General features: G+C 43.0%; 1 protein-coding gene across 1 annotated transcript; it reads left to right on the top strand.

Annotated features, from left to right (window-relative positions):
- The first annotated feature begins 8,629 nt into the window (after positions 1 to 8,629).
- Positions 8,630 to 13,227, top strand: gpr37l1a (G protein-coupled receptor 37 like 1a). Its single transcript, XM_048253790.1, has 2 exons — positions 8,630 to 9,632; positions 10,272 to 13,227. Exons 1-2 carry the CDS (start codon positions 8,967 to 8,969, stop codon positions 11,223 to 11,225), a joined length of 1,620 nt encoding a protein of 539 aa, XP_048109747.1. The 5' UTR covers positions 8,630 to 8,966; the 3' UTR covers positions 11,226 to 13,227.
- Positions 13,228 to 13,766: the final 539 nt, after the last annotated feature.

Genomic DNA, 13,766 nt, shown 5'->3' with positions numbered 1-13,766 from the left:
TCAAGTCCTAGTAGACAAGGACTACTTTGTTTCTATCAGCACCTATGTATCAGAGAAAACCACCATGCCATAAGTGGTTCCACAGGGATCTATTCTTGGGCCCCTTAACCTAACTGTTTAACCTGTACATGCTCCCTCTCAGTGTTGGGAGTAACAAAAGTAATGTAATTACTGTAATATATTGCTTTTTGCTGTAACGCGGTAATGTAAGGCATTACAAAAAACTATTGGGTAATATTTTACTCGGTACAAACTTAACTAACGCGCATTACAATGCATTTTAACCTGAAATGAAGTGGTGTTATGTTTTGATGCATATTCGCAACTGCGCAAATAGCAGAAAGTATCTCCTGTTACTGGTTGAAGATGACTGTGGCTGGCTGCAACTGACTCGATGGACATAAGCCTACGCTCATTATTTTCAATTTATCAGAGACAACTAGCATATGAAGAACAGTTAAGTGCACTTTGTGTGTGAAACCGAAAGATCTCTATACCTCGCGAAATAGCACAATTAATTTAATGACACATCTAGAGCGGTGCTACGCTAATCTTTTTGATTCTTGATAAAGCATAAATGCTCTTCATGTCAGCTTCGTGCTGTGAACTTGAATTAAAGAAAATGAAGGGATAGAAACGTAAAAAAGATGGGGACTTTACTTGCGACTCCACTCAAGACTTCAGACTTGACTCGGACTCGAGCTTCGAGACTCCTGAACAAGCTGTATTTCATGCAATTATTGCTTTTTTAATCTAAATGTATTCATGTATTTCTATTTTATTTTACTGCTACATATACTTTGTGAAACGTATAACGAGCGGCATGGCCCCTTTGCCATAATGTGCAATCTAACGTATGCGCTATGTGCGCACACTCACAGATATAAATGCATTGACCATGGTGACAAGAAGTCCTCCCGGAGTTGTGCCTTTTATCATTACTTTCGGTTACAAAAACTGCACTGAGGAAATAAGCGAACAACTACATGCAAGGTGTGTGGCACCCGGATAAATTATGCCTATTCAACAACGTCTGATTTCATCAGGCATCTCCAAACGCACCCAGATAGGTCAGTCACTTAGGCCTAGCATATATCGTCACAGGTGACAAGCTAACCATCGCAAAGTGTTGTTCTAATGCTGGGAACAGGCAGGGATGGGCAAAAATACATCAGAATGTATTTCAAAATAAAATACCTAATACCCTCATTTTTAATGTATCAAAATAAACTAGCCTACAAAATGCAGTAACCATATTATGTATCAAAATAAAATACTGTATTTCTGTATTAGAAAATACTCAATACTTGTTTCAATGAAGTATGGAAGCACTGCAAAAAAGCTTTTTAATATCCCAAACATTTAGCCTATTAAAACTATATAGTAAAAAACACTACAATTTGGCTCGTCATACCAAATAGTATACCGTATATGCAAGTTCATGTAGTGTGATCAGAAGAATAATTCAAGAATTTACATTTAGTCATCTAGCTGATGCTTATCCAAAACGACTGACAGAGCTTTCAATTAACCACATTATAACCAATAGGCCAAAATCATAATTGTGTATCTGTGCCGAATTTCGTAATTCAAGTCCAGTGCAGAACTGAATAAGAAAATCATAAGGCTATGTATCTTGAACTTCCAGTATGTGAGAAACTTGATATGCCTGAATATCTCCAACTTCAAGTATGCAGCTATAAGGAAATAGAATTGTTATTTAAATAAACAAGGTGAACTTGTCCCTACTGTAGAATGCAGAAATGGATGCTACAAGGAAGGGAATTCAAACACACTCAACACCTTACATAGACCAGGACAACAAACACCAAGTTATGGGGTGTACAAGTGTGCAAGTGTTCAAGTGTGCAGGTGGAGAGGTGCAGGCGGCCATTGTGGGTCCAATGTCCAGGATGTTATGTAGCTGAGGGGTGGAGGGGGAGAGGAGGGAGAGTTCAGCATCCTTACAACTTGGTGTATGAAGCTGTTAGTGAGTCTGGTAGTCTTGGGGCGCGGAAGCTGTACCTTCCAGAGGGCAGTAGATCAAACAGATTGTGAGCGGGTGACTTGCATCACTCGAATTTTGGTCGCCTTTGGCGGGTGAGAGGTGGGGTGGTGTAAATGTCCTTCAGGGAGGGGAGTGAAGCACCAATGATCCTTCCAGCTGTGTTCACTATGCCTGCAGGGCTTTCCTGTTGTATTCAGTGCAGCTTCCGGCCCCACAGCGATACAGCTGGAGAGGATGCTCTCAATGGTGCCTCGGTGAATGTGGTCATGATGGCTGGTGGAGCACTTGCTTTCGCCCTGAGTTTTTACGAGGAAGTACAGGTACGGCTGAGCTCTCTTCGCCAGTGATGCAGTGTTGGTGGTCCAGGAGAGGTTCACTGATGTGCACCCCCGTGGAATTTGGTGCTGCTCGCTCTCTCCAACCACAACACCGCCGATGGTCAGTGCGGCAGGTGTTGGGTGTGACCTCTCCTCGAAGTCAACAACAATCTCTTTGGTCTTGCTGGACGCTCAGCAGGAGGTTGTTGTCCCTGCAACCACGATGGTCAGATGGTCGCTCCAACCTCCAGTCCTGTAGTGAGTCATAAATTAAGCCCTTGGTGATATAGACCCACCAGAGTTGTGTTGCCAGCAAATTTCACTATGTGATTTCGTTGCTGTAGGTTACCCGAGTGCAGTCATCGTCAGCAGGTGAAGAGAAGCGGACTGAGCCGCGCAGCCTTGGGGCCCCTGTGCTCAGTGTGATGCTGTTTCTGAGGTATTGTTGCCAACCGCGTTACTAATTGGGGCCTCTGACAGAGTGGAAGTCCAGTAGCCAGTTGCAGAGGTAGGTACTGAGTCCTAGTTTGTCAAAGTTTGCAGATGAGTTGTTGTGGTATTATGGTGTTGAATGCAGAACTGAAGTCTATAAACAGCAATCTCACATATGAGTCTCTTTTTTCCAGGTGGGTGAGGGCTGGGTGGAGGGCAGAGCAGATTGCATCCTCTGTAGCCCGCTTTGCCTGGTATGCAAACTGGAAGGGGTCAGGGTGGGGGAGAATGGCTTTGATATGTGACATGACAAGCCTCAAAGCACTTCATGATGATGGGTGTCAGTGCCACAGGGCGTAGTCATTGAAGCAGGATGGGAGCAGTTTTCGCCGGTACAGGTATGATGGTGGCAGCTTTTGAAACATGATGGGACGATGGCTTGCTTCAGGGGAAGTGTTAAAGATGTCTGTGAGACATCCTTAAGCTCCCCCTGAGTCCTTCAGCGCCACGACCTGGGATGTTGTCTGGACCTGTTGCCCCTTCAAAGGTGTTGATAGCAGCAAGTGTCCTCTTCACGCTGTCGGCAGCAGGCACAGGGGGCTGCTCATGTAGAGAGGGGATGGGTCTCTGTGGGTGGGTGCTGTTTTGTGCTTCAAAGCCCGAGCAAAGAAGTTCAGGTTGTTGAGCAGAGGGATGTTGCTCTCACAGCTCCCAGGGCGCTGGCTTGTAGTCCGTGAGGGCCTGAATGCCCTGCCATAGGCTTTGTGAGTTCCTGCTGTCTTTTGAAGTGGGTGGTTATCTTGTGAGTGTATTCCTTTTTGCTTCCTTTGATGCCACGGGACAGGTTGGCTCTCGCTGTTTTCATGCCAGCTTCATCCCCAGCTCTGTAGGCTTTTACCATCTATTGATGTCATTGTGGTTCATTGAGATATGACATTTTTTCTGATAAAGATTGGCATGGAGACAATAGGACATGGTTGCCTTTGTCGGTGTCCTTATGTGAACTTCACACCAGTGCTTCAGACCAGAGCTGATGCTTCAACAATAGCAGTCACTGAAAAGCTGTGAGTGTCTGTGAACACAGCTGTTCTCATTTTAGCTGATTGCGATAAAAATAAACCATTGTTGCCTAATTACCAATTATTCATTACACCTGTGTGTAGTATCTACTTTTTTTTAGTGTTTTTCACATATAGTATTTTGCAGTATTTCTAAAATACAAAAATACACACCAATAAAGTATTTTGATACAAAATACAGAGCCATTTCCTTCAACCCAATAAAATACAAATGACAAAATACTATTTTGTATTTGAAATACAAATACATATTACATGTTTCATCAGAAATAATACCCATCCCTGGGAACAGGCAGATTACATCTTTATAGTTGGCAACATATGATGACATACTTAGGTTAATACTGTATTTCACCAGTTAGGGCACCAAAATGGCCAGCAGTGGCACTGTGTAGCCTATCTTAACAAGTTTTAGGTTACAATATACAGGTAGTGGGCGCTCTGTTGATTTTAATGAGTAGGCCTAAGCCTAAAGTTACAGCATTTCTATCACAATTGACCAGACTTCGACCTTTTGTCTGCTTTAACAAAATTCTGGCTATGATTGTTCCTTGTATTGCATCATGAGCCATCACTGCGCCTACTGCATTCTGTTGTTAGCCTTAAGCCTATCTCAGGTCATTATGTTATACCACATCACCCTCCATTATAGAAGTGCAATGAGCTGCATTGAGCATAATAAACTGCATTTAGAATTCCAAATCCATATTTCTAGATATTTTTATAACTTAAAAGTAATACAATAGTAGTTTAATGCCTTACAATTCAGAGACAGTAATATTATAATGTAACAAATTACTTTGAAATGACAGTAATAAGTAATACATAATACATTACGATTTTGAAGTAACTTGCCCAATACTGCTCCCTCTTGGACAAAGTACAAGGTAACTTATCTATGCAGATGACACCCAGGTCTACCTTGCTCTCTCACCAAATGATGTTAGTCCCATTGAGTCACTGGGCCAATCCCACAGACTTTGGTGCACATTCTCGCGAAATTTGTAAGGGCTTAGGGCTGTCCCAATGCCACATTTCAAAAGGCGTGAGGGTTTGAGTATACACACTTACTGAGCCCGTTTCCAAGAGTCTGCATTGGACTTCACCACAGGTAATTACCCACAGTTCAAAGCGTTGTGACGTTTACCGCGGAGACCAGGGAAATCCAGACATTACAAAGGTAAACAACAGCACGACACACGTGCATAGTGCACGTGTCAGCAACGTCTTTGTATAACCATTGCTAAGTGCTGTCCCAATTCCATTTATACCTATTTGAGCCCATGTGGTCTCACACACTCACTCACTTAGCACCTGAGATCAATTAAGTCTGTGAGTCCTTAGTCCTCAGGGCTCACTTTGGGATTGGCTCATTGTGTCTATGTCTTGAAAAAGTGAATTGCTGGATGCAACATAATTTCTTACAATTAAATAAAGACAAGACAGAGTTCTGTTTTGGAATTGAGATTGAAACTCAGCACCTATTTGGAATCTAGAGCACTTCAAACCAGAACCTGTGTCAAAAACCTTGGTGTAACAATGGATGGAGATCTTAGTTTCAATGAGCACGTCGAAACAATAACTAAATCAGCATTTTGGTACCTTAGAAATATAGACAAGATTTGTGTCTAAGCAGGATTTGAAAACGAATCCATGCCTTCATATCATGCAGGGATGATTATTGCAATACTCTCCTCACTGGCCTCCCCCAAAAGTCTATCAGACAGCTCCAACTAATACAAAATGCAGCAGCCAGAACAAAGAAAGGAGATCACATCACCCCAATCATCAGGTCCTTGCACTGGTTCTACTGACGCTGGTCTGCTGGTAGATGCCCAAGGTCAAAACTAGTGAAATGGCATTTAGTCATATGGTGCCCACTGCTGGAACTCAGATGCCTAGAGATCAGATTTGATCAGATTTAAAACATAAATTAAAAACTCTAATATTTTCTACTGCCTTTGATTAATCTGATGTCTTTTGGTTGAGTTTAAAGTGAATTTATTATTATTATTATTATTATTATTACAGTGCATGAAAATGCACTGTACTGTTCTTCCTAGGCTTCTTCTTCTTCTTCTTCTAACGCAATTAATGCAGCTTCAACCGCTTAACGTAGAAACTTCATTCAAACTTTGTCACGTAGATCTTACTTAGGACACCCGGGCAGTGTATTTTTCATCTTTGTAACTTTTATACTTTTTCAAAATAAAAGTCCTCGTTTCAAATGTTTCAAAATAAAAGTCCTCACTACAATATTTCACTGTTAGTCAAGTCAAGTCAAGTCAAGTTTATTTATATAGCACATTTCATACACAGAGGTCATTCAATGTGCTTTACATAAACAAAACCAAACAATAATGACAAATAAAAGCATAGAGGGCAATATAGATCAAAGAATAGTTAAAAGGTAAAGATCATAATGAAAAGAAAACATAAAACACAAGGTAAAATCATTTAAAAATAAAGAATAATTAGTAAGCAAAAACAAAGGCAAAAGTAGTAAAAAAAAGTAATAACAGACAAAGTAGAATAATTATCAAGGCAGATTCAGAATTTGTAACTCGGCACAGTTAGCAGAAAGCATCTGAGAACAGTTTGGTCTTAAGTCTAGATTTAAAACTGGCTACAGTTGGGGCCTTTTTAATGTCATCCGAAAGTTGGTTCCACAGCTGAGCCGCATAGCAGCTAAAAGCTGCTTCACCATGTTTAGTTCTAACTGTAGGTTTTACTAGCAGGTTTTTTCACCTGGGACCTGAGAGGGCCGAGAAGGTGTGTACTGCTGAAGCATGTCTGACAAGTATTTAGGTCCTGCTCCATTTACTGATTTATAAACAAGCAATAGTGCTTTAAAGTCAATTCTGTGACTTACTGGAAGCCAGTGCAAGGACTTAAGAATTGGAGTAATGTGGTCAGTTCTTTTAGTTTTTGTTAGAGTCCTAGCTGCTGCATTTTGTATTACCTGAAGCTGTTTAATAGTCTTTTTAGGTGTTTTCCACCTCGCAAACTCTATTATCTTTTGGCTATTGCGCAAAAGCCTCTTGTTCTGGGGCCGTATTCACAAAGCCTTTTATCTTACCACTAGGAGTACTCCTAAATCGCACTAAAAGATTTTAGCTAGGAGTTTTCTCTTAAAAGTGATTCACAAAGCCTTTCAGACCTACTCTTAGGAAGGAAAAATGACAACTCCTAAACTAAGAGTGAGTCTTCGTTGCTATAGATGACGTCATTACTCATGCACGAGCTTGACTGAAGTGACCACCTTGATTGGCTGATGATTGTAACGCGGGAATGATTCCAAACATAGACATAATATACATAGACGCCGCATCGACCGCTGCTCCCTACTAGCGCTGACGAGATTTGGAGCCGCCATCTTGGACCGGTCATCCACTCCACTCCGTGTAATCTGTTTGGCCGGTGCAATGAGCTGTCAGCACACTTAATTAATCATATCTCACTGAATACCGAACAGATTTTCACGCGTTTTTTTTTGCTGCAAAGGTCATACATGTAGCTATGATACAGGCCACATTGTTCGAAAATACAAAATACAACCAATAGTACGGTAATGTTAAATCTTACTTGTGAAAAGTAAATCCCCCCGAGTATGGTCCGCCAATTTGAGCAGGAACATGCTGCACAGTGCTGTCATCTTGTGTTTTCTGCTGCAACGCAATGAGGAGTATGACAGGTCCAAGATGGCGGCCGCATTTCTTGTTTCCAGCAGCCAATGCGGCGTCTATGTATATTATGTCTATGATTCCAAACACCTCCCTTACGATGATGAGTGACAGGTGACAGGTCTGAGAATGCGTGCAAGTAGTGCGAAGGACGGAAGATGATGAATAACTGAATAAAAAGGCCTAGCCTAAATGAATAAAGAGTAAGGCAAAACAAATAGCCTAGTAGCCTAATAAAACATAGGCCTACGGATTGATGCAGTAGGCTAGGCTATCTTTGCAACATTATTAAATTAATCTGTCACCATATGCCTACGTTTGGAAAGAGGAGAACATTTTAATTTGATTCACAATGAAACGTTACATTTAATTTACATGTTGACAATGAGTAGTTTTGGTTGTTGTTGGTGGCGTTATAGCATCCCTTTTATGCCTACAATGCAAAATTGTTCCCTCGCGATTGGAAGCTCCTGTTACATACCCATTTCAAAACATCGCGAACGTGAAATGCCACAAAAAGCTGTTTGTGAATAGGTCTTAGTGAGTTAGGAGTCCTCTCGACTTCTTTTAGGCTGTCCCAGACTTAGGTGCTTCTTTTAGGTCTAAAATGCTTCGTGAATTACTTTTAGTGAAAAAAATTAGGAGTCCTAAAGTTAGGAGTGACACGCCCATTATTTTTAGGAGTTGCTCCTAAATTCGCCACTTAGGAGCTACTTTTAGCCTTAAAATTCTTTGTGAATACGGCCCCTGATATTTATTCTTTTCACATTCTTACAACATAGCTTGTCACAACATCAATACACGGCCTACAAACAAGCCTATAAAGCCTATAAAAGTTTGAGAACCTGTGGCCTAAAACAATATTGGTGGTTGCATGTTAGATCTAAAGTGAAATGGGTCGCGATGGTCTGTCCTTTTTAAAAAGTGGGTCCCAAGAAAAAAAAAATGGGAAACACTGGTGTAGGCCTACCTATGTTTTCGCTTCCCACTAACTGTAGATAGGCCTAAGTAGGCTAAGCCAGCTGTATTGCTGTGCCATATCAAGTTGACGATTACTGGCATTGAAAATGCAGTGCACATCTTGATGATAACTTTAGCCTACATTGTCCTTTAGGACCTGTGCTGTGCTGTTGCTTATTGTTGCTCTCAGTATTGAATTCCTTGGTGAAATGGGCAGCTTTCACGTGATCCAGGGAACTTGGCTTGTGTTACCACTGATGAACACTAGAGGGCGTTTGAGCCAGCAAAAATGCGGTTGCCTATGAATAACGGGCTCAAAGGATGGGGATATAGTTGCTTCAAACTTCCGAACATCTCGTCTTTGGGCTTTGGGGTCTGACTTTCTGGAGCTTACAGGGTCGTAAATTATTCGTCGGCTGTGAAAAACACTCTCTGAACTCTGTGGTTGGTCGTTTTGATGGAATTGTTGCATTATTGAGTAGATACAATGTTTTGCCCTATTTTGTTCCTTATTTTGGGATTAACGGAGCTCCGTTACGCAAAACCACTGAAGGAATCATCAGGGTACCTGACTTCTTTGGACATGTTACCAAGTGGATTAGCGGGCTCTAATGCGATGCACATTTCAATTCCTGACGCCAAATCAAATCCAATAGGAGATATGGTTGGGACAAATCAAGTTATGTTATTTCGGGAGGCAAACCTGAAGAGAGTGCCCAGGGGGGCGAAGGATGGAACATCGAAGTTTCCCTATAACTTCAGGCACCCAAGACCTTACGACCCAGACGGTTATTTTACAACACCTAGGAATGCACATTTCCCTAATAACACTGACGGGGATGGAAAAAATAGTAGCAATTCTATTCGAATCCACAACCCTCTGTACCCCGTGACTGACAGTTCCTACAGCGCTTATGCAGTGATGCTCCTGTCACTGATAGTGTTTGCTGTGGGTATCATAGGTAACTTGGCGGTGATGTGCATCGTGTGGCACAACTACTACATGAAAACTGCTTGGAATTGCATTCTGGCCAGCCTGGCCTTTTGGGATTTCCTGATCCTGTTTTTCTGTCTGCCCGTGGTCATCTTTAATGAACTGACCAAAAGGAGGTTAATGGGAGACCTTTCGTGTAGAATTGTCCCTTACATGGAGGTGAGTTTCATTCATATATTAATGTAGCCTATGTAACTATGTTTATATAAGTTACATATGTTTAGATACATTTAATACTCTCTGGTAGTATATCTTTCCTATGGGGTATGTTGCCCTGCCCCTTCGTTTTCCTTTACTAGTCGAGACTTTGTTATGCTAATTACCCATTCACCACATTATTTGTCTGGAGGGAAGACTAATTAATGGAGCCATTACGACTTTAAATGAGACCAGATTTAGGTCAAACGGTCGCCAAGTGACAATTGTGTACTTGTGCTGCCCTACATAAATAAACAAGGCCAGATATTTACAGTGATGCCAGCAGGAGTACCTAATCAATAATGAGTGGTTATTTACTCCTGTTGTACTTTGTTTGGTTGCCTATAGAAATTGGTTTGATTTGAAACTAATCAAGTGTGTTGATAAAAAACACACACACACTTGAACAGGCCTCTCCTAGGCCACCACATAATGGCTGAAAACACAAAGTAGGCTCGGCAGTCTTATGATGGATGATGGACTGTGTGGTTTGCCCCACCTGTTGGTATGACATGGAACTCTCCAGTCTCTCCAATTCTCCTCTCCATCCCTACCATCATTCATGTCTTCACTCCTCTCCCTTCCTCTCTCTCCATCCAGGTAACCTCACTGGGAGTGACCACCTTCAGCCTGTGTGCCCTGAGCATTGACCGCTTCCACACGGCCACAAGCCCACAGCCCCGGCCACGGATGGTGGAGCCCTGCCAGTCCATCCTGGCCAAGCTGTCGGTCATCTGGGTGGGCTCCATGGTGCTAGCCATCCCTGAGCTCCTGCTTTGGCAGCTGCAGCAGGACGTGGCGCCAGCGTCTGGCCTGCCGGTGGACTCGTGCGTGCAGCGGCCCTCGGTGGAGCTGCCGGAGTCGGTGTACTCGCTGGTGCTCACGTACCACGAGGCACGCATGTGGTGGTACTTTGGCTGCTTCTTCTGCCTGCCGCTGCTCTTCACGCTGGCGTGCCAGCTCCTCACACGCCACGTGACCGAGGAGGCACGGCAGGCGGCGTCCACCGCAGCAGGGCGCCCGCTCTCGCCCTCCACCACGTCGTCATCATCCACGTCGTCCTCCTCCTCCTCGCCCAAGAGGCAGCAGCAGCGGCGGCAGGAGCGCCAGCTGACACGCACGGTCCTGGCGCTGGCCGTCGTGTTCGGCGTCTGCGGCCTGCCGGAGAACGCCACCAACATCACACTGGCCTATGCCGGGCTGGAGGTGTCTGTGGCGACGCTGGCTCTGCTGCAGCTGATCGGCCAGTTCCTGATGTTCGCCCGGGCGGCCGCCACGCCGGTCATCCTGCTGTGCCTGTGCCGTGCGCTGGGCCAGGCCTTCATGGACTGCTGCTGCTGCTGCTGCGACGAGTGTCTGCCTGACCGCTCGTCCTCGTCCGCCTCCTCCTCCTCTTCCTCGCACTCCACAGCCGCCACTGCCACCACCTCCTCCTCACCCACATCCTCCGTCCCTGAGGACAAACTCAAAATTGTCTCAGGCACCACGCCCGCCATCCTCTTCGACAAAGCCAAGGACAACTCTTCCATACTGGCCCTAGGCACCCCCTGCTGAGGGGCCCTCCTTGTGGACCCCGTCCCCAATGACTTTGCTGCAGGGACATCTCATGACCTACTGTCCCATCTGTGGGGCTTGAGGTAGAAAATAATGAAGGAAGATGTTGAGTCATTTTATCATGGAGATTATTCTTTTGCTGAAACTTTCAATGGGCCTCTTTTATCAATCGAACATAGAAACCAGCACAGATCTGAGCACAGGAGTCACCTTACGAGAGGGCTCACATGGGATTCATGAAATGTATTGTTGCATCATGAAAATGAACGGGTGTTGGTTAATGTGGAGGCTGAAAAAAAAACGTAATTTAAATATCACGCCCCTATATTCTCATTTTAGAGGCCACACCCCCTAGAATTTATGACATGCATAATACGTCCAGATGAGAACATTTTCTGACCTTGGGATAGACACATTTTATATATGACCATGGAACACTGGAGACAAGTTGAAGGACAACATAATCTTTTGTGCACACGAAAACAAAATGCATGATTCATGTCCTGACTGTTTTGATTCATGTCCTGACTGTGCTTTTCTTGGTTTTAAAGTAATTCTGACACATGATGGGTATCCTAAGCATTGTGTCAACATAACAGGCTACATGAACGCTACAAATGTGCAGTTCCAATCGATTATATTCTATGATTAGAACTCCCCAGTCCTCCACTAATTTACTCTGTTGCACCCCACACCATACTGACTTGACTATGTTGTACGTTCCTTTCGTAAATGAGGGCCATTGTGTTTGCTGATGTGACCCTTTACTGTACATAAACCATAGTTTACCTGTTGAAAGCCGAGGGCTCTGTCCAGTATTAGTGGTTTAACCATCTCAGCTGACATGCAAGCTCTCTGATGCCCTCGTTGCTATACCAGCACAAGACAGATTCTGAAATAAAACCCAAGAAGAAGGAGAGTGAAGAAACCACACTACAATGGGGAGCATAAGAAATCCCCCTTTCCTCCATTTTTCTTTCTATGTCAAAAGCAAGCTGTCCAAAAAGAAAGATTACGAGTCTTGAAACTGAACGGCTTGTGTGGCCTTTATTATGAAGTCGTTTTTTTCTCTCCTTCTTTGAAAGGACTTTTGACATGTGGAGTTATGTGGGCCTAAATGAGTCCAGTGATGGCCTTTCATCTGGTGGTTTGACTCAGTAGATGGCCTTTGTCTTCTGTTATGCTAACCCTTTTTTCTGTGTTGCATAATGAACAAGGATGTGATGTAGTATTCTTTATTCATCAACACATGACATTGCTCCATCCACGGGCTGGAATTTTGTATGTTTACTGATTTTTAGTTAACTCAATGCCTCATAGCAATACATACAGTTATTACTGTTTATGTGGGTAACAATATGTATGATGATGCTGTGGGACTGATTTAGTATGTCTTACTTTTTTCTACTCAGAGCTGAAAAATATGAATTGAATTAAATAGCATTTTAGAAATATTTTCATGGATAGAAAGATTCATAGTTTAACACCAATTTTTTTGTAAAGCAAATAGACACGTCAGTTATAAATACACAAGTCACTATTACGGCATGCTTTGGCTAAATGTAGGTAGCTGGTATAAAGTGAATAAACTAAATTAAGTCTGTTGTTGTCCACTCTGCTCTGGAAAGATATGTCTTTGTAGAATCTGTTACCAACCTGTTTCTTCTGACATTACCGTGATATCTTGAATGAGAATCTGAAATGTGACATCTCTATAATTCAGTCATTTAAATCATGTAAAATTGAGTGCATTTGTTTTGAATTTAAACTTTTTCAGCAATTATCAATAACAGTAATCAGAATGATTTTGCAGTTTCTTTGATATATTTCCAATGAATGTTTCTACACTGGAAAAGTATTGTCAGTAGGCTGAATTTGGAGAGATTGGCTTAAAAAGTTTTGAGAATCATGAGCAAAAAAACCCCAGTTAGACCTTTATTTTTTTATTTGTATGTTTACACTGGATTGTACTGATTTGGACCCAATAAAATAACTTGTTCAAGTTGCAAGTCTTTATGTAGACAAAAGGGTGAACCACCCATCAACAACAGGGAACAACCCAGTCACTCATTCAAACCATGTCTGTTTTCTAACACATGATGTTTTCTCTCTGCTCCTCTCTTTCTTTTTCCCTCACTCTATCCTTGTCTCTCTCACACACAGATGCACAAACAGAAGTGAAAGAGGGTTTGGTGTGTGTGTGTGTGTGTGTGTGTGTGTGTGTGTGTGTGTGGGGGTTGGAGTTGGGATGCTGGGAAGTTTCTGTGCCTGGTTGGCTCAGGGTGGCTCAGTTCTCTCGGATAAAATATTTGTCCTCCCACATTAGTCGCTCAGCACACCACAAGGAATCGAGGTTCTCATAAGGACACTATTGTTCCTGACCCCCCCTCCTCCTCCTCCTCCTCCTTTGAGCCCCCTCAGTGAATATCAATACCCATATCCAGCCACTGAGGGGGTTGCTAAGCTACTGTCACATTCAAGTGTGTACTCCAGAGACACTGAGTGGGACCAGAGCAGCAAGTGTGAATACAGACCCGCACT

The sequence above is a fragment of the Alosa alosa genome, chromosome 10 (genome assembly GCF_017589495.1).
Source record: "Alosa alosa isolate M-15738 ecotype Scorff River chromosome 10, AALO_Geno_1.1, whole genome shotgun sequence".
Taxonomy (NCBI): Eukaryota; Metazoa; Chordata; class Actinopteri; order Clupeiformes; family Clupeidae; genus Alosa; species Alosa alosa.
The sequence above is the reverse complement of the archived record's forward strand: the minus strand, read 5'-3'. Positions and strand labels throughout refer to the sequence as shown.

Coding starts and splice junctions, on each gene's coding strand:
- gpr37l1a (XM_048253790.1), top strand. CDS start 8,967: ATGTTTTGCCCTATTTTGTTCCTTATTTTGGGATTAACGGAGCTCCGT. Junction 9,633..10,271: donor GAATTGTCCCTTACATGGAG/GTGAGTTTCATT, acceptor CTCTCCATCCAG/GTAACCTCACTGGGAGTGAC.